Source organism: Salmo salar, chromosome ssa06, assembly GCF_905237065.1.
Source record: "Salmo salar chromosome ssa06, Ssal_v3.1, whole genome shotgun sequence".
NCBI classification, from domain to species: Eukaryota; Metazoa; Chordata; class Actinopteri; order Salmoniformes; family Salmonidae; genus Salmo; species Salmo salar.
In genome coordinates this window covers 26266889-26290643 of record NC_059447.1, presented here as the reverse complement: position 1 = coordinate 26290643, position 23755 = coordinate 26266889, and the positions used below count along the sequence as shown (strand labels likewise).

The window sequence follows — 23755 nt, the reverse complement described above, 5'->3', positions numbered from 1 at the left end:
TGATGCACTTTCCATCAATTGAGGTCCCAGGGAAGTGTTTGAATGCTAAGCTGCAACTATCACAACATTGGTGTTAAAATTCTAACTGTAATATCTCAAGTTAATTGTAAGACCTGATCCAAAGGTTTTTTTGGGGACTTCACCACCAACATTTAATTTACTCCTTTTATACTTGTTTTTTGTTTGTTGCTTTTCTGTGAAAGAAATAAAACAAATAAAGACAACTGAAAAGTTAACCCTACAAACTAGCAAGACATTTTCTCTTCATAAAACTTGCTAAATCAAATAAATGTAATTAAACTCAGTCCACAAATTGTGACTGGAAGCAATGCATACATGTCCATTAAGTCTTTGTCTGAAGGTTGGGCAATCGACTTGCCCGGGAAAGGAGGGAGGAGAGGTTTAGATATGTTAGAGTCTGGATATCATAGGTAGTGACGAGGGGAAAAAGGTGATTCCCTCTATCCCAAACTCCCCCACCTCAGTCTGAACGGCAGTCTCAAAATGAAGGAAAGGAATCCGGGGAAGGATGTAAACTAGGATACAGCTGCTCTAACGGCCGACATCAGTGTCCTTGGTCCAGTCTGTCTTTCTGTGGGTTCATCCTGCTTCCACCAATACCATCGGCTCACTGCAATCCTGATTGGCTATGAAGGGGAGTGGGGGGCCAGGTCTGCTGCTGTGTCCTCGAAGCTCATTGGCTTTGGACAACACACCTCAAGTCAATCGGAGGTGAGGTTCTAACAGAGTTCCAGAGTTGGTGTTCGTCAAGATCACGTTCTACAGGGTTCTCCTACACACTGACATCTAGGCTACGTCTCAAATGACACCCTAGTCCCTATACAGTGCACTTCATGTGGCTCTAGTCAAAAGTAGAGCACTGTATATGGAATAAGGTGTCTTGAGATAGCCTAGGTCTATTGGGCTAAAGACGAACACCTTGGGGGGAGCTAACTATCTCTCTGGAATGGGGCCGTTTAAGGAGAGAGGCTCTACAGGCAGGTGGAGAAGTGCCTCGATATGAAAACAAAATGGCGTCAGTGAGGGGTGTTCATAGTGTTCTACTGTACAGGAAAGCCCCGTCCTTTCAGTGCAGATCTGTAGTGGGGGACATCCAATCCAGCGATAAGGGGAGGGGGGATAGCGACTGGCTGTAGTGGATGGGGTTGGGTGTGTGTTTGGTGGAGGAGGGGGAAGGGTGGGGCATCACACTGGTACGAGGGGAGGTGGAATGTCCAAAAGGGAGGAGAGGGAGGGAGGGAACCCGGATAAAGGAGATGATACCTGCTGTACAGTCGTGCAATTAGTTATTCTTTGCAACAAAAGTCTCTGTGTTCAATGTGTGTGTGTAGGTGTACATGTGTCTGTAAAGCATAAAAAGGTCCAGTCAAACAAAGTTCAGTTCAGCTCTCCATTCAGAAAAACTGCCAATTCTTTGTGCTGATCAGTCTGTCAGTTGAACGTAGAGGTGCTGCCACCCTCTGGCTGGACTGGTGATATCATAGCAGCTGCTGCACGATGACGAGAGGGAGGGAGGGAGACGGGGAACAGCTCTCAAAACGGAGAGAGCGGCGGGGAGGGACGGATATGAGAGAATAACTCCAGTGATAGAGAGATGGACAGTAAAGGAGAAAGAAAGGTGCTGAAGGGACAACACGACAGCACTGGTTTTGGTATTCTGGTTCTGGCTGTGGTTGGTCGGGGGGAGGGGCTAGTAGAGGTCATGCAGGGGTTCGGAGGTGAAGGGTGATGAGGTCTTAACTCCCATAATGCATGGTGTTGCTGGGGATGGCCATGGGAGAGGCCATGGAGATGGCGGGTCCCCCCATGGTGAACTGGTTGGTGACGGGATAATGCTGCTGCTGCTGGTTAGAGCTGCTGCTGCTGCTAGGACCTGATTGGCCAGTAGAAGCTCCTGGAGAGATGGGGGGGGGAAAGAGTGAGGGGGAGAAAATGGGAGAGAGAGGGAAAGAGTGTTATCACCTTCCCTTGATTGGTTGTGGGCCAACTATGTCACATACTTCAGAATCCATCCCCTCCATTTACACAAATGAAAGGCGTTTAGGAAACTTGACTTGATGTAGTTTAGTGCAGGGTTTCCCAAACTCTGTCCTGGAGCGCCCCGGGTGCACGTTTTGGTTTTTGCCCTAGCACTACACGGCTGATTCAAATAATCAAAGCTTGATGATGAGTTCATTCTTTAAATCAGCTGTGTAGTGCAAGGGCAAAAACGTGCACCCGGGGGGCTCCAGGACAGAGTTTGGGAAACCCTTGTATAGTGTATAAAGAGACGTACCCTGGACGATTCCGGTGCTCATGATGGAGCCCATCCTGGAGTGGGTGTGATTCACTATCCCTGTGTTCACTGAGGGCGGGAACAGAGGAAATAGTGAGACTGTGTATTAACGCACACACAAACGTGCAAACACACAGTCACACTGTCTGTGCTTGTCTGTCAGTCAGTCAGTCCATCAGTCCGTAGTATCCTACCGAGGGGGATGAGGTTGTTGTGGGACACCGTCGAGCCGCTGCCCATGACCGTACTGAGGTCATAGGCTGTAGGCATCCCTGAGAGAGAGAGAGATGAAAGGATGAGACGGGGAAGAGAGTGAGATGGGGAGGAGAGAGAACGAGAGAGATGGGGAGAGAAAGGGAGCGAAATGGGAGAAAAGCACAGGAGAAGCATAAGCATCCTTTCTCTCTCACACACCGTTTTCCCCTCAGAGAGAGCATGCATCCCCCGCCTATCAGCTGCTCTGTTAGCCTGATCTATTCAGTAATATCCCTACAGTTTAGTAAGACATTTGGTCATGATGTTGTATGGATGCCTTTCGCCTGATGATGCTATCATGGGTCAGATTGTGTGTGTATTGTCTGTGTGTTTACCTGACACAGCATTGTTCTGCCTCATGCAGTGTGTGTGTGTGTGTGCATTCTGCCCCGTGCAGTGTGTGTGGGTATGTCCTCTGTGTGTGTGTCCTCTATCGATGTCCTCTATGTGTGTGTATTTACCTGACACAGCCATGCCCTGGCTCATGCTGTAGGCCCCCCCAGTGTTCCACATGGTCTCAGAGGGGGAGGTGTAGTGCGACCCAGGAGGGGGGGTGGGGGTGCTGCCTGTGTACCTACAAAAACACACACATACACAACAACATACACGCCATGAGAGGGAGCTCCCCTTCCCCCCCCTCGTTATCCTGAATGGCACAGGCCGAGGGCAGCGGAACAGACCAACTCACCTGAAAAAAGGGTTCTTCAAGTCCAGGAGGTTGCTGGACTTGGAGCCTGTCTGGTCCACCTGGGCGACAATACTGATGTCGTAGCTTTGTCTGTGAGGAGGGAAGAGAGCCGGGGATTGGTATGGGAGGAGGTGAGAAGGGAGGTGGATAGATTAACAGACAGACAGAAAAGCACAGATTCAGCAAGCACACATCTGTAACACACATATACACATTCTCACCTATGTGAGAATGTTATACAGTGCTTTCGGAAGGTATTCAGACCCCTTGACGTTTTCCACATTTTGTTACATAGAGTTTGTAGAACTTGTACAGTATTTTAAAAAACTGAAATATGACATAAGTATTCAAATCCTTTAGTAAGTACTTTGTTGAAGCACCTTTGGCATACTGCACCAAAAGATCCACAGATGATGCAATCTCTATTGCACTCCACACTGCCCATTCCCACCTGGACAAAAGGAACACCTATGTGAGAATGCTATTCATTGACTACAGCTCAGCGTTCAACACCAAAGTACCCTCAAAGCTCATCACTAAGCTCAGGACCCTGGGACTAAACACCACTCTCTGCAACTGGATCCTGGACTTCTTTACGGGCCGCCCCCAGGTGGTAAGGGCAGGTAACAACACATCCGCCACGCTGATCCTCAACATGGGGGCCCCTCAGGGGTGCGTGCTCAGTCCCCTCATGACTGCACGGCCATGCACGACTCCAACACCATCATTAAGTTTGCCGATGACAACAGCGGAAGGCCTGATCACCGACAACGTTGAGACAGCCTATAAGGAGGTCAGAGACCTGACCGTGCGGTGCAAGGACAACAACCTCTCCCTCAATGTGATCAAGACAAAGGAGATGATTGTGGACTACAGGAAAAAGAGGACTGAGCACGCCCCCATTCTCATCGACGGGGCTGTAGTGGAGCAGGTTGAGAGCTTCAAGTTCCTTGGCATCTACATCACCATAAACTAACATGGTCCAAGCACACCAAAGCAGTCGTGAAGAGGGCATGACAAAACCTATTCCCCTTCAGGAGGCTGAAAAGATTTGTCATGGGTCCTCAGATCCTCAAAAGGTTCTACAAGCTGCCAGCTGCACCATCGAGAGCATCCTGATGGGTTGCATCACTGCCTGGTATGGCAACTGCTTGGCCTCTGACCGCAAGGCACTACAGAGGGTAGTGCGTACGGCCCAGTACATCACTGGTGCCAAGCTTCCTGCCATCCTGGATCTCTATACCAGGCGGTGTCAGAGGAAGGCCCTAAAAATTGTCAAAGACTCCAGCCACCCAAGTCAGACTGTTCTCTCTGCTACTGCACGGCAAGCGGTATCGGAGTGCCAAGTCAAGGTCCAAGAGGCTTCTAAACAGCTTCTAACCCCAAGCCATAAGACTCCTGAACAGCTAATCAAATGGCTACCTAGACTATTTGCATTGCAAATGACAATTCATTATTTGCATTGCAAATGACAATTCATTATTTACCATTAATTTCAATTAGACACAAAATAATTGGAAACAATTTCTAAATGGTTGACCCGATATGGATGAAAATACCCTCAAATTAAAGCTGACAGTCTGTACTTTATCCCCATAGTCATTGTATGAGGCAATTTTTTACAAATAATTGTCGCTGTCCCAACACTTTTGGAAGTGTCATAATATAACACAAGCCTGGGCCTAGAGGTGAATGACAACACACTAACACCAAACCCTCCCATCCCCAACAGACCCCCAGTAGATCCCTCTACAGTCCCTCACCTCTTGTTGGCGATGAGCAGTGCTGTGCCGGAGAGTGTGTCTCCTGCCTTGGTGAAGAGGGGTGACTGGAGCAGACAACGGACCTGGTACCAGTGGGTCAGGGGCTCTGTGGGGGCTGTAGAGAGCCACACTGTCACCCTGCAGAGAGAGGGAGGGGGGTTAGAGGTCAGGATACTTTAAGGTTCAATCAGCGTCATCCTACTACAGTACAAGCATGGTCAGATATTCAGTAGGAACAGCCATTTACAACTTATTGTGAAATGTTTCTATAGTGAATGTATTGTACAATATTGTATTGCTTTTAAGTTGCACCCGCTTTCTGTCTTTGTGTTTATTACAATGTCTGTGAGAAAAAAAGAAGAAAAAAAACAAGTGATGAAAGAAAAAGGAAATTGACGGTGTAGCTACAGTCAGCATCCATATGGGTCAAGAGTCCTGGATCAAGTGATCAAATTTTACTCCTGACCCCACACACACTTCAGCCCTGGTTAAGGCAGCTCAGGCCGACTTACATTGATCCCATGAACGCTACGTCGAACCAGAAGGCCAGGCCGTGCACCAGCCCTGAGTGCATCATATGGAACTTAAAGGGAATCTCTATCCTGAAAGAGAGAGCGAGAGAGAAGGGAAGAGAGAGGGAAAGAGAGAAAAGAGTGGGATAAGTGTTAGTCTCGTTAAAGGGGCAATCAGCTGTTGCTACATCCATTTTTTTGGACTAATAAATGAATGATATATACCCATTGAGTCATGAAGAATATAACTTATAAAATCCTCATGAGCTTAGTTCAACTGTCGTACCCCATCAGAACCCAAAATATACGTTTGTTTTACTTCATTGTTTGTAGACAAAGTAAATGTAAACAATATATATCATCAAAACATGGTTAAAACTATAATTTTGATATCATGGATGGTCAGTCCTTGCATCCATAGCTCAGTCTATGAATTTGAGAGTGGTTACATTTCTCCAGCCCCATCCCTCCGCTTTTTACATAAAGAAGGGTGGGGAATTCGCTTTGTTATCGTTTCTACTGCTGATTGCTGCTTTAAGGTTATTTTTACACACTAGAAGGAACTATGTAGTATTTTTGCTGATGTAGGAAATTCAAAATCGGAAGTAGCCCCATATTAGAGAAGTAGGACATCCCCACATTGAGTAACATGTATCTACGCATCTCAATTCTCAACTCAATCTATGAATAACAATTCAATAATACATATATGAGGGAATAACAGACAGACAGACGGTGCACACAGACCTGTACAAATCTTCCTCTTTGGCCTCCAGGAAGTTCACTGTGTATTTGACAGACTTGGCCATCAAGATACGGATATCAAATGTGTCCTGAGAGGGGGAGGAAGAGAAAAAGGAGGAATGAGAGAGACGGGGAAGAGGGAAGCAAGAGTATCCAGGTAAGTCCCAGTGAGGTAGAAATGTTTTACGGCAGCATTGGCTAGAGTGGGTACGGAGACAGTCTATGCCTTAATTTAATGATCTAGAACAGAGGCTGTACCCAGAACCAGGCACTCCGGCCGGGCCTGGCTCTCCCAGCAGAGTAACAGACACGGAGGAGGCCTACCCAGATGACTACCGCTAGAAAATGATGTGTGTGTGGTATGTCGCTGTGTGTGACAAAAGGGTTGAGATTAATTCAATGAATACCCCTTATGAGCAGTGATAGTACTGTTGAAACCTCACTGTTGGTTCTGTGGTGTTAGACTGGGGGAGCTGAACTGGGCGAAAACATTGGGATCCTAAACTCAGACCGCATCCAACTTATTTATCCCAGCCGTCATAATGTACACAGTGTGACGGTGGTATCTTCTACCACAAACACACACTCCCATACAGTCAATCTTCTATCCTGCATCAGTGTTTGCCCATAAACACACACACACACACCTCATGTACCACCCTTAGACATAAACAAACACACAGGCCAGTCCATACTATGCAACCCAATTTTCCACAAACAGCTCGTCCCCACATAACCCCTGACTATTTCAGGCCTTAAACACCCCTCCCATATACATTTGCTAGTTAACACCCCCACACCCCAATCAGGGGGGGGGTATCGCTTTATTCGACATGGTGGGAGGTGCAGGCAATATCAGAAGATAGGTGTTCAAGAGGCTGACATACAATTGAGAATTCTACGTACCACAATGGGCTGGCGAAAGTACTCATCCACCGCTGCGCCTCGCAGGGCTGAGAGGTCCACACCATGGAAGGAAGGCTGGTACCTGAATGAGGGAGTGAGAGAGAATCATTATCAACTCAATCCCATCAACTACAGCAGCCCAATGAAAAGTGACTGATATCTCCGTACATTCACTGCTTCCACTCCGAGCTTCTTCTCTTGCCATTTCCCCCTCCGTCCCTCCAACCCCATCCTTCCTCCTACTCTCCCTGTTTCTCCCCTCCCTCCCCTCCCCTCCTACTCACCAGAAGTTGGCCTTTGTGAACTGCTCCATGTAGAGCTGTTCGTCTGTGAAGGGGGCCAGGTGCACGTCACCGATGGTGGGGAACATTTTACCTGCGACACACATGAAGTCAGTTAATGATGGTACAATTACCAGTGGCTAGTCATGATGAATCTGTCTCTCAGTTTTAAAATGTAAACTTTAATATTATTTACTGCTTGGGATTCAAAATAATCATCAGACCTTTAGACATGTTCTCCCTTTCTCCTTCCCTCCCACTCTACCCCTTTCTATGCTCTCCCTCCAACCTTCCCTCTGTCTCACCGCTAGGCTTGAGGAACTTCTTGGCGTGGAGGTAGCTCTCTAGCATCCTCTCGTTGAAGAGCATGTAGCCCATGGGCTCTGAGATGATGATGTCCACCTGCTCAGGTAGCGTAACCTCCTCTACTTTACCAGGGATCACCACCACACGGTCCCCCAGACGGTTTGTGTTCACCAGGACCTAGTGGAGGGGACACCAGAGGATTAGAGTTCACCAGGACCTAGTAGAGGGGACACCAGAGGGTTAGTGTTCACCAGGACCTAGTGGAGGGGACACCAGAGGATTAGAGTTCACCAGGACCTAGTGGAGGGGACACCAGAGGATTAGAGTTCACCAGGACCTAGTAGAGGGGACACCAGAGGATTAGTGTTCACCAGGACCTAGTGGAGGGGACACCAGAGGATTAGAGTTCACCAGGACCTAGTAGAGGGGACACCAGAGGATTAGAGTTCACCAGGACCTAGTAGAGGGGACACCAGAGGATTAGAGTTCACCAGGACCTAGTAGAGGGGACACCAGAGGATTAGAGTTCACCAGGACCTACTGGAGGGAACACCAGAGGGTTAGTGTTCACCAGGACCTAGTGGAAGGGACACCAGAGGATTAGAGTTCACCAGGACCTAGTGGAGGGGACACCAGAGGATTAGAGTTCACCAGGACCTACTGGAGGGAACACCAGAGGGTTAGTGTTCACCCGGACTTAGTTGAGGGGACACCAGAGGGTTAGAGTTCACCCGGACTTAGTGGAGTGGACACCAGAGGGTTAGAGTTCACCAGGACCTAGTAGAGGGGACACCAGAGGATTAGAGTTCACCAGGACCTACTGGAGGGAACACCAGAGGGTTAGTGTTCACCAGGACCGAGTGGAGGGAACACCAGAGGGTTAGTGTTCACCAGGACCGAGTGGAGGGGACACCAGAGGGTTAGAGTTCACCCGGACTTAGTTGAGGGGACACCAGAGGGTTAGTGTTCACCAGGACCTAGTGGAGGGGACACCAGAGGGTTAGTGTTCACCAGGACCTAGTGGAGGGGACACCAGAGGGTTAGTGTTCACCAGGACCTAGTGGAGGGGACACCAGAGGGTTAGTGTTCACCAGGACCTAGTGGAGGGGACACCAGAGGGTTAGTGTTCACCAGGACCTAGTGGAGGGAACACCAGAGGGTTAGTGTTCACCAGGACCTAGTGGAGGGGACACCAGAGGGTTAGTGTTCACCAGGACCTAGTGGAGGGGACACCAGAGGGTTAGAGTTCACCCGGACTTAGTGGAGTGGACACCAGAGGGTTAGTGTTCACCAGGACCTAGTGGAGGGGACACCAGAGGGTTAGAGTTCACCCGGACCTAGTGGAGGGAACACCAGAGGGTTAGTGTTCACCAGGACCTAGTGAAGGGGACACCAGAGGGTTAGAGTTCACCCAGACCTAGTGGAGGGGACACCAGAGGGTTAGAGTTCACCAGGACCTAGTGGAGGGGACACCAGAGGGTTAGTGTTCACCAGGATCTAGTGGAGGGGACACCAGAGGGTTAGTGTTCACCAGGACCTAGTGGAGGGAACACCAGAGGGTTAGTGTTCACCAGGACCTAGTGGAGGGGATACCAGAGGATTAGTGTGTGTGTATTAGAGTGAGACTGATACATCTGCCAGACTTATGGCTACATAGCATGCCAAGAAGAGGATAGGGTTAGAGCAGGGTTGGCAAACTTTTCAGCATCAGGGCTTTTGAAATTCAACAGAGGCCTGCACAGATTAGTTTGTCAAAATCAATTTGCGGGACAGAAAAAGTGCAGTTAATTGAAAATATATAGGTCACTTAATTTCGACATAGTTTAGTGTGTCTGTTACCTCTGCGTGCTGGGCCATGGTGCTGGCCTCCACAGCGTAGACCTTCCTGGCCCCAGCCTGAGCAGCAAAGAACGACAGAATCCCTGAACCACAGCCCACATCCAACACCACCTAGAGAGAGAAAGGGGAATGGATTCTAATTCTTCCCAGATAAAGACATCAATGAAATCCAGCAGTGTCTACTGCCCAAACCAATTAAACAACAGTTTAGTTTCAAATACAGCAGGACTCAATTCAGAACAAGCTATATTTAAGTCCCAGGACAGTGCATCAGGACCTTGTCCTTGAAGTCAGTGTGGTTCTGGAGGATGGCCCTCTGATAGGTTCCTGTCCTGACGTAGTCCTGCATCATGTTCTGCTGCTGGGAGAGGTAGCCATAGAACTGGAGGAGCGAAGGAGAGAGAGAGAACAAGGGAGAGAGAGGAAAATAAAGTGACAGAACAGCTTATTTTTCATGAGGTGTTTTAATACAGTCACTGAGCTAATAAAGGTTGGAATAAATTAATTATTGCAATGCATGGCAGATTCTGCGTGTGCACCTGGAAGTACTGTACTGCGGATGATTCCTCTGTCCTGTCGCTGAAGACCGACTGCTCTCCACTGTGGCCGCGGCAGTTCTTCAGGAGGTTATAGAACGATGAGAACTCTGAGGAGATAGTCATAATAGGTTATAAGCAGGACAAATCAGACATAAGTTATAAACGGTCTTAAGCCAGTCATAATGGGGAGAAATCCAATGAACAGTAATAACCAAATATAATAGTTCACAAGAATGACAGAGGCAAGACAAGTATGAGAAACAATAAGAATCTCTTTATGAGGACAGGAACATGTGCACTAGGACAGGGAGTCAAAGACACAGACACATAGGAGACAGAGGGTCAATGACAGAGACAGATATAGCCTACTGGCAGGCAGTCAAAGACAGACGGAAAAAACAGACACAGACAGACAATGACAGCATTCTCTGAGAAAGAGCGGCGGTGGTTGCCGGGGGTTAGCTACCTGCAGGTGAGGTGAACTGTAGCAGGACGCTGTTGCAGCCCAGCGTGATGATGAATGACTGTTTCCCCACGCGACTGCACTCTGTGTCCCGGGAGACCGAACACTTGAACACGCATGTCTCCTCTGCTGTGGGGGGAGTCATACATTAGTTAGGGGCCGGCAACACGCCTACAAGAGGTCATTCATGGAATAAGCGTGGCACAGGAGTACGTGGCTTACTGTAGGTCACACAACATGAAGAACAACATGCTAACAGCACTGGCCCGATCACACACAGCGCTTTATTGACTCAATTAGCATTAAAGCATCTCAACCATAGCAGCAAGCAAAGAGCTATTTTTAACCTCCTTTAGCCAGGGAAAGTGAGTAATTTCTTCTGTTGAAGCTATTTCACACACACGCCTGGATGATTAAGATCACATAGTTTTAAAGACTGGATATTTGAAAGCAATATATGGGCAAGGTAGGTCTAGTGCTGTGCCCGCATGGCAGTGAGATAATCAGTGGTTTAATCCAGCAGTTGTGATGGGATTAAGACTAGCGCTGTTACTTAGATTAGCCAGATGCAGCATGTTTTATTAACAGACCAAACTAGCTACTGACACTAGATTAACCTGCGATAAATATGAGAGCGGGAGTGTGTGTGTTGCTTAACAAGTGTGTGTTCGATGCAAGGGCTGAGAGATAGAGTGCATGCTTTAAAATATGTAGGCTACAACAGTCTCTCTCCACTAGACGTGGCCTGTCTACAAGGCTTACAGCTGAACATTGTGGGAAATGACAATGACAGATGGGGGACAAGGACTCTCACTATAGACATGTTACAGATATGTAACAACCAGATGATAGCCATGTCAATGTTCTAACAGGGTAATGTCAGGTCATAATAGACACTTGTCAAAGTGAAGAACAAAACTGATATTTTTGCTGGGCCAAGGCATTGCCCCTCATGGACAAGATGTAAATACACCCATTCCAGCAGGATAGACAGACATTACTAGTGTGCTGTTTTTGATTGAGGTGCTTTTGTGTCTATAATAAAGCAGAAATAAAATGATTGTGTGGCAAGACACTGAGGTTATTTCTCCAAGTGGAAAACATAAAATTGGTCAGATTACTTTAGACTCAGTCGTGCTGGTCTATGTAGCAATTCAATCGGGAGTTCATTCCTGCCTGGTGTGGAAACGTTTATCTTCCGTCATCATGGGAATGTTGGAAGAGGAAACGATTGTTGGGCCTATGGACCGGACCAGGCAATCACACACATAAATAAAGGTGAAATAAAATAAATAAAAAACATCATACAACTTTGATAGGACACCTTGAAAAACACCCTGCCACACACACACACATTTCCACTTTCCCCACAGCCCAAGCTTGACTGTATCAAAACTAGGGACATCCCATCTGTGCCTCACAGTGTAACAAAAGCTGCAAGCGCTCAGCGCAAGCACACAAGAGAACGATAGGGGAGAAGGGAGGTGGGGGACTAGCTGGCTATTGTTCAGGGGAGAACAAAGATGAATAACTAATACGAGCCTTGTTTAGCTCAACGAAACACAAGGACTCATATTTAGCCTGTTTTTTAAACGATTTCGTGTATCGATATTTATTCACTCAGCTAGGCATCTACAGTAGATTAGATAACCATAAAGTAGCACACTGGAGCCACCGGGGTTAGCTTGCTTGTTTGCACTGATCTGTGCGCAAAGACGACGACGTTCCAGAACAAAACACACTTTTAAGATACCCATCTCAAAGGGTCAAATGCTATCTTGCTTTATCATAACTACCTAACTAGATAATAAAGAGGGCAATGCTCATATGACGCAGTTGGTTTTAACTGTTAGAACTATGTGGCATTAAGGGCAAACCATTGCGTAGTATGGCTTATAGCTTATTGGGGGAAAAATGAAAGAGCATGTTAACATGTCAATTAGCTTTGGCTATCTGCGTCAATGTGTAGCGAACTGGCTAGCGTGCTCAGCTGCGGGGCAGGATAGTGCATCATTGAAAGGCAATCTGGCGCTAAATTGTTAGCAAGTTGATATTAGTAAACAAGGGTAGATCGGTATCTAATGTGCTTGGTCACACTTAGCTTGCTGTCCAGGAAACGTCTCGTGTGAGCTAAAACAGACTACTTCGCATTAAATAAATACTTTAAAGAATATTCCAAGACAAATAGATAGGTAATAAAAAACGTGGTCCACAAGCCACGAAATGAGCGCAGTAAGCTTGCTAAAGCTAACCACCTATAGTTAGCTAAGCTACCAACAGTGTGCGCTGTCGTGGTGCTGGAGAAGAAACGTTAGCTAACGAAGTTGTGTTAGCTAACTAGCTAATAGCGATAAGTGAAAAGAACAGTCTCAATTACGTTAGATTCTATAGGTGGAACCAGTCGGTTTTGAAGCGGAAACCCCACCCGCACACACGTGCAAGACCAGGCACTCGCATCGGTTAGCTAGATAGCTTTTTAGCATTTAGCTCTGGCTAGTTAGCCAGGGTAACGTAAGTTAACCAGGAGCCCAGGCCGAACCGGGGTATGGAAGGGCTGTCTCAAGTCCACTCACTGTTGGAGAGGTTGATCAGGGCCGCGTCCTGTGTGGCTTTAACTTCCAGTCGTAGGGGCTGCTGCTCGGAGTGACGCTGTATTTCTCCGTTTGCGTCTCCGATAGAGAGGAGCCGCACGCCGGGAAACACCGACACCGCCATCTTCGATCTGTGGGAAGAGACAGCTCACTGTGGCGCTCACATCCAGCGTTGGACGTGCAGTCACGACAGGAAACGGGATACACGCAGCTTTACCGCCACTCTGTGGCCGAGAGGCAAACTGCTTAGTGCAAATACAGTAGGCTAGTTAGTCAGGTTGGAGCGAAGAGAGGGACGGAACCTACACTGTTACATTTGCACTGACTTCTATTGTCACTGCTGTACACTGTTTCAGCATAGACAGTATAGTTAGTTGGACAAAGAGAGAAATAGGGGATATTGAATAATCGTTTGAATTAAATAAAAATGTCAGACTGTCAGCCAGGCTGCGTTTCGTATCCTGGTCTGTTAAATCTGGATGAATAATATTGGTTCTGCTGTGTAACATGTCATGCAGCAAGTACCAAAACCTACAACTTTGGGCAGTGGCTAAATACAGTTTATCTGGCAGACTATTGGCAAATATGCACTGGTATTGCTTGAGCAGCATTCTATGTGACGGATGAGCAAGTCTGGCCCACGGGGGCCTGAGTTTATGTCTGCTGGCTTTTGTTCTCTCCAAATCAGCATCTGATTTATAAACCAGGTATGGCATCAGTGGATTAATTAAGTGCCAGGCGAAAAAGAAAAGCAGCAGACACTCAAGTCCCTGCAGGACAGGAGTTGCCTACCACTGATTCTCTTGTGTGTTCTGGCCAGTCAGCTTAAGGGGGCCACTCTTAACAAACTCCTTGATAAAACATGAGACTCAAGGAGATGTTGAAGGTGAAATAATACATTTATTAAATGATTCAGTCAATACATGTCACGGTACCATTCTAAGACAAATACACACAAAAAAAAAACGTTACGACACAAGAGAATGACAGTGTTTTCCACATGTATGAATCCTTCCACCAGAGCATTTCAGTGACTAATATTTGTAAAATGAGGTGCTCTGCTTTCCCCATGCATTATGGACACTGTAGTTCTCAAAAGTTATCTCTTTCACTTCATTATAAAGTCAGACCCTCTCCTCCATCTCTTTTCCTGCATGGCCACTGATTTGAAAGGACTTGGTAGGCAAGACTAATAGTACTTTGAAAATCTATGTAGGCCTAGTCCTTTCGCCTATCAGTGGTCATGTCAGAGGACATGTTTCTGAGTATTGGAACATGTTGAAGGGCTATTCTCCAGTTTTTAGCAACACTTCATGTTGTAATAAGAACACAGTATGGTTCCTAAACATTACTCATTCTCTGGTGTTGTTTTTCAACTCCTTCAGGTCCTCTTTAAGTGTTTCTGATTAATCAAGTGGGAAAGTAAATGCAGATTTAGGCCTCAACAGGTCTCGTGTGTAAATCGGGGCATTTAAATTACCAGAAGTTTGGCACATACTAAGGCACATTAGTTTGAAGCAGTACGCAAAGAGTAAAGGGTAAAAGGGGTGGGGAACCCTAAAAATGGCTTTAAGCCATTTAGAATGTGTCCTTACTTTAACTTAGATGCACCAATGGAGTAGCAGTCTCTTTCCACTGAGTGTCCTGAGATCAGGCTTATTTATAATGATGATACACAGCAACTATACTTATCTATAGTGTCAGTACAGTAATCCTAATATTCTTGTTATGATCCTTCATATCATTATTCTGATGTTGACTGAGCAACACCACAAAACCAGCATTGAAACAGATATTTTGCATGACCTGAGTTTGAGATCTCTATATGCCAACACCCATAAGAAACCTCTAACATCCTCTCTGAGTCACTCTTTTCAAGACATAGTAACACCATTTTCTTTTGAATTAAATTTTGCATCACAGTGGTTTAACTGTCAACTGAGGATCTTAACAGTGTAGTCGAGTGTAACACATGAGAATGCGTGCAACATTTCTGTCAAAAGACTCAAATCTCTTGAGACGCTCATGGAGTCACCACACTTTTAGCAGAGAATCATAAATTACACTTATCGAAATGCTTGTCAATTTCACCTGACAAAAATCACAGTGAAAGTGTTAAGGCGAGTTTGTGTGGAACCTTACATTGTGTTTGCAACCAACTGAGCACCATTTTGAAAAACAAGCTCTGAGATAAAACTCGTGTGTAATATCTTGTAGTGTGTTGAACATAGCTTCACAACAATGATACGGTAGTATATACTCATGTAATGGCACTGGGTCAACCACTTTAAAAGACTCACCAACAACAATGTGTAAAACCTAATACAGTTCAATTTCACTTTGAGTAAAAGAAAAGTAACAAAAGGTAGAGACTACAGGGAGAGTTGGGGTTGAGACTGCCATATTTATACTTTGAGGAGTGCTTTCATTCTAATGATCTCAACACACAAAGACTGCAAATGTTATCCTTATTGAGCTGTAGAAATCCAGAACAGAACACATGTAAAAACTCACTCAGTATAGGGTTAATGCTTGTGATTGTGTTCTGGCCTTGAGGTCTTCAGTGACTGGACGTGGTGGGGAAGGGTGTAGGAGACACCAAGGGGCTTGGAGAAGAAAGGCATCCTTGGGGAATGTTCAGACGTGTTTTACGAGCCTCCATCATCACCATCGCCTGCAGTGAGAAAGCATAGAGTCCGATCAGATCACTGGCACAGCAGTTAGATGAGATATGGCTGCTATTGGTTACGTTCTCTTTGTAAAAATCAAAGCCAGAAGGGTCAAAGGTCAGCAAACAAAGAGAAAAGGAGAGTGAGGAACAGGTAGAGAGGAAGGTAGAGAAAGAAAGCTGGACAGAAAGCGACAGAGAGAGAGAGTGTGTGTGTGTGTGTTTCCATGCACGTCTGTGTGTGAGAGAAAGAGACAGAAGAGAGAGAAGAGAGAGATAGAGAGCGAGTTAGTTGAAGCCTACTCTACCACATCAGACTGTCATCTCACCTCAGAAGAGGGCGCAGGACTTGGGGGGTCTGAAGGGGTTGTCGCTGGAGGGCACCCCCATGAGGAGAGGGTCTTTATGGGCGTTCTGCAGGCAGAAGGTCTTCAGGTCCGCTGCTGCCTGGGACACCTGAGAGTGGAAACAGAGAAACACTGTCAGTTCCATTATACTTTAATTCTGTGTCATAAAGGCTACATAAGACTGTTGTAAAGATGACATATCAGTGTCATGGGCATTCATGAGAATGAGTCATCATTGACAGTGACAGCGTTTTCTATAAAGAAGTTCCAAGTAAATTGAGCTCCATCCTGCTCTACTAAACTTCTACTTGCTTTAACGCAGCTTTTCAAGAGAGACCTGGTCCACTCATCAATAAATAGAGGGGCCAACACTTTCACTCTGCCACAACACTCCTACTGATACTCAGTTTAATGAACCTACAGTAATATGCTCCAAGCTCACACTGCGAGAGAAACTGAGCAATGATCGGCTATTTTCCTAAAGTCCCTACCTAGGAATATCATAATGATCTGGTACTTTACTAGAGGGCTGTTTCATGGGTGAAGTCTATAACAGTTGTCATAACATTGTAATACCATTGTCCCCATTAACACAAGATGGCACTTTAGGACCAAGTCACAAATGGGCTATGCATTGAGTTTATTATTTATCTAGTTAGTTGATAATATGGTATAAACGTATTTCATAGGCTATAGATAAAAGACAGCCTATATTTTTTCATGCATTCTCATATGCCCTTCAAAGCACAGCATGCTTGAGTGCTCTAGGGTGGTTTAAGGTCTGCGGACTAATCTGGCTTTCTCCTCTAAAAGGAGTAATTTGGCCAACAATCGCACTACTGTCACAGCCACAATCAACAAAGGCCACCACTGTGCTGCACCATTCGCGGAAACTAGCCTACGAGCTGTTTGCTTTCTCCGGACAACACAGCCTACAGCAGGAAATCTTAATATTTCACATGATTAACTTAGAGCACAATTAACAGCAAATCGTTAACTTCTAAATATATCATAAATACATCAATTCAAAACGGCGTTAAACTAAGTGAAGAGCTGAGGAGTAGCCTAGACTTGCCATAACACATATGCATACAGAAAAACTAGAACCGCATTATAATCTTACGTTTTTCTTTCGGTAACATGACAGGTGAAAGGCGGCGCTCGATTGAGCACGTCAATTTACAGGCTACTCCTTTAGTCTACTGGACAGCGCTGCAGTTAGTTACAATTCTGCAAACAGATGGCATGGTTCCAATGGAACAGCATTTTGTAACAAATGGCCTGGAAGTAACAAAATAACGCGATGCTTCCTATAAAATAGTAAAACTTTACATAATATATAGCTTTTCAATAGTTACCAAAGGGCCATGTTGACAAGTCAGCCAGTCACACCCAATGCAGAACAGTTTTTGATCAGTCTTTCTGAATGTAATTTCTTTACCTTGATCCTGCGAACACTCGCCTCTAGCCGAAGTTGTTTTACCACCTTCTGAGCGATAACCAAGTTGCTGCTGTTTGCGCTGTTATTCGACATGTCTGCGAGGTCTGCCCAACGGCCAAGTGAAAGTGTCCGGCTATCACTTGAAAGAACGAGATTTTCTGATGAGGCCACTGCTACTCAAGTGCTCCCCCCTCTGAAAAAACGCACCGCCTTTTTTGCGCTACGTTCTCCCCACTGCTTTCAGAATGGCCCCTAATTAAAGATGGTTATCAGTAAAGAGAGGCACTTATGTGTACATTCAAGAAAAACAACAACAACATAATAATAATAGATCAGTCAGTTAAACAAATGAATTGGCTATTTTCGGGAAATTAAATATTCCTTTGGGTTTTATATTGTGTCGCCAATATAACACTGGTTTCTAGACCTACAGTAGGCTATGGTGAAGTAAATCAAAGGAAACGTATTTTATTAGAATGGTCTTGGCTCTCTATTGTATAAAGATACTTTTTCTAAACAACCCCAGAACCACGAGGATATCATTAGCGAAATACAGTCACGTCATGTGCTCCTTTTTTAAAATGTTTATTTATAGAGACCCCCATCTACAATGTCACGAGTTTTGGCTCTTCAACACACATTTCTGTCTTTTAATGACATTTAATGTTAAGCTTTATTCATCACATTATTATTCAATAGTATAATTATTTATATAACAAGTAGGCTTTTGTATTTAAAAAATAGTTTGTATCTGAAAAGTATCAAGGCAACGATAAGCAATAGTGTAGTATTATGTGAGTCGATTTTTATTGTGCACCATTGCCATCTAGCGCCCACATATTCGAGGCTGTAAACACAAACTCGTCACATGACAGAGGAATATTGCTCAGCGACTTCAGGAACAGGTCGATGCTCAAATTAGAATTGTTTCCGGTTAAATTGGGGTCAAACAGAGGGGATTGCACATTACAAGACATCACAATGCTTATACGAGTAAGTATTGGAGATAAAGAGTGAAACATATTTTGGAAATGCATCGTTTGTGTTGTAAATTATATAGATTACAATGAGCAAATGTTTATTCGCTGTCTCAGCGGTGCATTCTCGACTCAGATGAATAGTATGCATCATGCACCTGGGACGATTAAATAGCCAGTGAGCTAGCTGGCTAGCCACACTTGTGTAACTTGACAAATTGTGTAGCTAACCTAACTCATTCCCATCTCGCTAAGTTTAATAAAAAAATTTTTTTTAAGGAAAACCACTCTCAACATTTCCCTAACTGTTAATGTGAAATCATGAGTAACTAGCATTTTCTAGTGTGTGTAATATTCAGAGTTGACGTAAGATCATAATACATTTGAAAGCTTTGTCTTGAACACACTTCAAGGGGCCAGAGTGGGGAAAAAAATACCATGCTATCTCTGAATGTAACTTTTCCATATAATTATTGAAATAACCTGCCCAACACTTAGGTTAAGATCTTAGAGACAAATGTTAACTCTTTCTCTCTATCCCCTTCTCTTAGAGGGTGTTACAATGTGGAGTGACAGCTTTAAAGTCACACAGGATCATTCACCACAGTGCTCAATGGAGGAGTCCTCTCATACCTATCGTTGTGGAGCAGACGGTAAGAATTGGAACCCCAACGGAGTTCTATTTAGGACTGCAACATTTCTATGCAACTTGATTCACTCTTGGTTTGGAACGGTTTAGTTAGTGGTTTTCACTTGCCAGTTTCTGGTCCTAGCTAGTCTAGCTGCTTTCCAATGTTCAAAGGTCTTCCTCTTTCTTTCACTCATTCTTTTTCCTTGTCTTTTTCTTCTTTCTCAGGGTCGAGGAGAACGGGCGTATGACATCTACTCTCGTCTTCTGAGGGAGAGGATCATCTGTGTAATGGGGCCGGTAAGTCTCACTGTGTATTACTGTGTGTAATGGGGCCGGTAAGTCTAGTTGTGTGTCACTGTCTAATGTGGCCGGTAATTCTAGCTGTGTGTCACTGTCGGTGTAATGGGGCCAGTAAGTCTTGCAGTGTGTCACAGGCTTACCGGCCCCATTACACATACAGTGACACACAAATAGGCTTACCGGCCCTATTACACAGACAGTGACACACAGATAGGCTTACCGGCCCCATTACACAGATAATCTGTGTGTGACTGTCTGTAATAGGGCCGGTAAGTCTATTTGTGTGTAATAGGGCGTGTGTGATAGGGCTGTTAAGTCTGTGTGTGTAATAGTTTGGGATTCAAAACCTACACAAGGAGACATTTGGGTATGTTTACATGCACACTAATAATTCAATATGAAACTGATTATGGCAGTAAAGGTTGCTGGATTGAATCCCCGAGCTGACAAGGTAAAAATCTGTTGTTCTGCCCCTGAACAAGGCAGTTAACCCACTGTTCCTAGGCCGTCATTGTAAATAAGAATTTGTTCTTAAGACTTGCCTAGTTAAATAAAAGGTAGTAAAATGTATGCAACTTACTCTGCTTATCGGCGCATGGTCATAATCGAAGTAAGCCCACACTGATTAAAACATCTGGATTTCTGAGTCTGCTGTTGCAGTTAAGATTCATTTGTTAATCTCTCTCCTCTCCCCTTGCCTTTTGTCAGATTGATGACTCTGTGGCCAGTCTGGTTATTGCTCAACTACTCTTTCTGCAGTCAGAGAGCAACAACAAACCCATCCACATGTACATCAACAGTCCTGGTAAGAGAATAGGGGAGGAGAATAGAGGGGGACTTCCCACAAAAATGGTGGAGGAACAGATGGTGGTGGCAGGGGATGGTTGGCGAGATAGGGATGGTTACTTGATTAAAAAGCACGTTTCTTGGAGGGGAAAGAGACCGAGAGAACACAAGTGTCAGATGGATCCGATGACAGTAATAGGAGATAAAGGGTGCAGTCAGAAACTATTTTTTACCTTGACTTCAAATGAACTTCATTAGGTTAATGTTAAAGCAGAGATCCATGATAGGCGCAACAGCCCCAGGCGCATTTGTTATTGTTTTGAGGAAATGAGCATCCAGCATTGTGGTAAAAAAAAAAAACGTACATACTTGGTTCTATCGTGCGTGCAATGATGTCAGATGGAAAAAAGTGTTTGTTTGAAGTAACGTCTTTGTTGTAATATTGCAAATGGACATGGCAGTTTCACCGCTATGGATTCCAACTTTACGGAGAGATACAATTCTGGGAGAAGAGGAACATCGATTAACTAAATCCAACAAACCATTAATCCTGGTTCACCATGCTGTTCCTCTCCTATCCTCTTTCCCCCCCCCCCAGGCGGTGTTGTGACGGCAGGCCTAGCCATCTACGACACCATGCAGTACATCCTCAACCCAATCTCCACGTGGTGTGTGGGCCAGGCGGCCAGCATGGGCAGTCTTCTCCTGGCTTCGGGCACGGCCGGCATGAGGCACTCCCTGCCCAACGCCCGCATCATGGTGCACCAGCCCTCCGGAGGAGCCAGGGTAAGGATGGAAAGGGGTAATGGGACTAGGGAGGCAGCAGGAATATCTGGGGGGGCAGGTTGAAGTCTGGCAGGTAAGGGGATAAGGGGGGGTTAGAGAACCTGGTACAGATGTTGGTTGGTTGAGCTTGTGTTACAATCAAAAGCCAGACCTGTGATTGTCCATAGGCTATTGGGCATGTAAATATGAGTTAAGTATTTGGACACCTCAGTTGTCAGTTGCCTTTACATAACATCTGTCTTCTCTCTCCTGTGTGTTATTAGGGTCAGGCTACAGACATCGCCATTCAGGCTGAGGAGATCATGAAGCTAAAGAGACAGATCAATCAACTCTACGCTAAACACACTGGCCAGCTGTTGACACATATAGGTAAGTAGCTAAGGCATCCAGTTCAGTAGAGTCTGGCTCAGAGGGAAAAGCCTTGAGTAAGCATACAAAAGTTCAAACAATGAAGACAGACCTAGGTTCAAATGCATGCGTCATTATTTATTCGTTATTAATATACTTTTGTGTATTTTCAAATAATGTGGCCAAATCAGCTACTTCTATTTGAAGTATTTGAAAGTATTTTCTTATGACTTCCTATAAATAGCCAAAACAAATTTCAAATACTTATATCAACGGAGTGGCCGAATTCTCTGGACGCCTCTTTTCGATAGCTTAACAACCGAACCTTCTAGGAATGTGTGGGATTCTCTACTTTACAAACTCTGGTTACTGTCTACATGTGCAGAACTTTCAGCTGCACAGAGGTGGAACAGGCAACTCTGGCTAATTTCATGATCATTAAGAAGCTAACGTTGTTTTGCCCCATAATGCAATGTGCATCCTGCTTCCAAATCAAATTTTGTTTGTCCCATGCGCCAAATACAACAGGTATTTCTTTTCTTAACCAACAATGCTTTAAGAAGTTAAGTAAGAAAAAAGTACATTTTTCAAAATAAAATTAACAAATAAACAGCAGCAGTGAAATAACAATAGCGAGGCTATATACAGGGGGTACCGGTACAGAGTCAATGTGCTTATGTTTGTACCATTTCAATATCCTTAGTTACAACAGACAAAGTTATAGCCTACATCCTAAATTAGCCAACAATATATTTTTTTTTGCGGGGGGCGTGTTCGCTTAAGTCGCTGCAGGGTTTTTATTTCAGCTGCTCATAAAGATGAGGCAGAGACTAACACAACATGCGCAGAACATGATTCGGTTGTTTAGCTCTGGGGAAAAGGCGTCCAGGGGGGCGGGACGGTTTGATTCAATCGTTTAGTCTTATTTCAAATACCCGTAGGACCACACAGACCTGGGTTCAAATGCATGAAATTTTACTTGTCTTGTGTTTTCTAATACGTGCCAGTACTTAAGTATTTCCAAACACATCCCAATATGCAACATTAATATTCCAATAAAAAATACTTTAAAATGTCATAAGTAATATTGTCTGATGGAAAATGTACCATAGCCTCTGAGTCCCATATGAATTAGTGACTCCTAACTAAATTCAAGCACTATTTCAAGGTTAAGTGATTTGATGATTGAGTCCTTCCTCACTCAAAGCACTTTGTAAGAGTGAACTCACCTCAGCCACCACCAATGTGTCGCACATTTTCACCAAAACTCGTAACCATACAATTATTCCCTTCTGTTTTCTTTCTCCCAGAGGGTGTGATGGAGAGAGATCGTTACATGAGCCCCATTGAGGCACAGGACTTTGGGATCATCGACCGAGTGTTGGTGCATCCTCCCCAGGCGGGCCAGGACGACCCAGAGCTGGTCCAGAAGGAGTCCCCTACCGCCATCTGCCCCTCGCCAGCCTCCGCCACCGAGCAGAGCCCCCCTGGGACCAACCTCCCCTCCTCATACAAACCCGAACCCTGACCTCAGACTACCAGGAAGCAGTCCCACACCCAATCACAAGCCATCTTCTACCCACCTATAGGCACTTCTGTAGATCGGAATGGATTGGACAGGTGCAAGCAATATGCTGATGTCCTGTAAATCCAAATGTATCGGAGTGGATACTAATATGGGAGATGTTACAGCGTAGCCTACCAGAGGGCAAAGTGGAGCTATTACTATATTGCTTATACCTGTCCAATCCTTTGATCTACAGAAGTGCTCTGGGTGGATAGGGGCCGGTTTGGAACAGAGGACCTGCATTGTATACCTCTGTGCTGGAGAAACCTCTGGGAGAGGAGGAAGGAGTGAAGGAAACAATATAGCCCCCATTTGTACAAGCCATGACACAATTGTGACGTTGATTTTCATGAACTGGAATAAGACATTTTTTATTTGAGTCACACACCCAACCTGGGCCTGTACTAAAAAGCATCTAAGTAGGAGTGTTGATCTAGGATCAGTTCCTCCTGTCCATGCAATCTTATTCATTATGACAGACAAGGCAAAACTGATTCTAGATCAGCACTCCTACTCTTAATGCTTTATGAATACAGGCTCCGATGTAAAAACGGATTATAATTGTATCAACGCGTGATTCGAGTCTGTAACAAGTAAAGTGTTTTGATTGTCTCAGTGATGAGATCAACTGAGCTGTTTTCTTTTGCAATATACCGAAGTCGGAAGTTTACATACACCTTAGCCAAATACATTTAAACAGTTTTTCACAATTCCTGGCATT

The 23755-nt window shown here is 45.1% G+C and overlaps 3 protein-coding genes across 4 annotated transcripts; 1 reads left to right on the top strand and 2 right to left on the bottom strand.

Annotated features, from left to right (window-relative positions):
- Positions 1-124: 124 nt before the first annotated feature.
- LOC106592975 (histone-arginine methyltransferase CARM1) lies at positions 125-13398 on the bottom strand. Of its 2 annotated transcripts, none has more exons than XM_045720043.1 (16): positions 13166-13398; positions 10596-10721; positions 10130-10236; positions 9868-9972; positions 9591-9701; positions 7751-7928; positions 7449-7539; positions 7165-7246; positions 6262-6347; positions 5515-5604; positions 5003-5140; positions 3240-3329; positions 3013-3125; positions 2491-2568; positions 2297-2365; positions 125-1915 (listed from the first exon to the last, which is right to left on the bottom strand). In XM_045720043.1, the coding sequence occupies exons 1-16, from the start codon at positions 13305-13307 to the stop codon at positions 1758-1760; spliced, it is 1764 nt and encodes a 587-aa protein (XP_045575999.1). In that variant the 5' UTR covers positions 13308-13398; the 3' UTR covers positions 125-1757. The 2 variants fall into 2 exon arrangements, with proteins under 2 accessions (XP_045575999.1, XP_045576000.1); XM_045720044.1 differs by having other exon boundaries at positions 10596-10718; positions 13166-13353.
- A 665-nt stretch (positions 13399-14063) lies between these two features.
- Positions 14064-17892, bottom strand: LOC106606784 (guanine nucleotide-binding protein G(I)/G(S)/G(O) subunit gamma-5). Its single transcript, XM_014203141.2, has 3 exons — positions 17640-17892; positions 16181-16307; positions 14064-15857 (listed from the first exon to the last, which is right to left on the bottom strand). The coding sequence occupies exons 1-2, from the start codon at positions 17730-17732 to the stop codon at positions 16182-16184; spliced, it is 219 nt and encodes a 72-aa protein (XP_014058616.1). The 5' UTR covers positions 17733-17892; the 3' UTR covers positions 14064-15857; position 16181.
- Positions 17893-18506: 614 nt separating this feature from the next.
- Positions 18507-23662, top strand: LOC106606781 (ATP-dependent Clp protease proteolytic subunit, mitochondrial). The gene is made up of 7 exons (XM_014203140.2): positions 18507-18632; positions 19168-19269; positions 19473-19544; positions 20256-20352; positions 20932-21119; positions 21383-21488; positions 22778-23662. Exons 1-7 carry the CDS (start codon positions 18549-18551, stop codon positions 22993-22995), a joined length of 867 nt encoding a protein of 288 aa, XP_014058615.1. The 5' UTR covers positions 18507-18548; the 3' UTR covers positions 22996-23662.
- Positions 23663-23755: the final 93 nt, after the last annotated feature.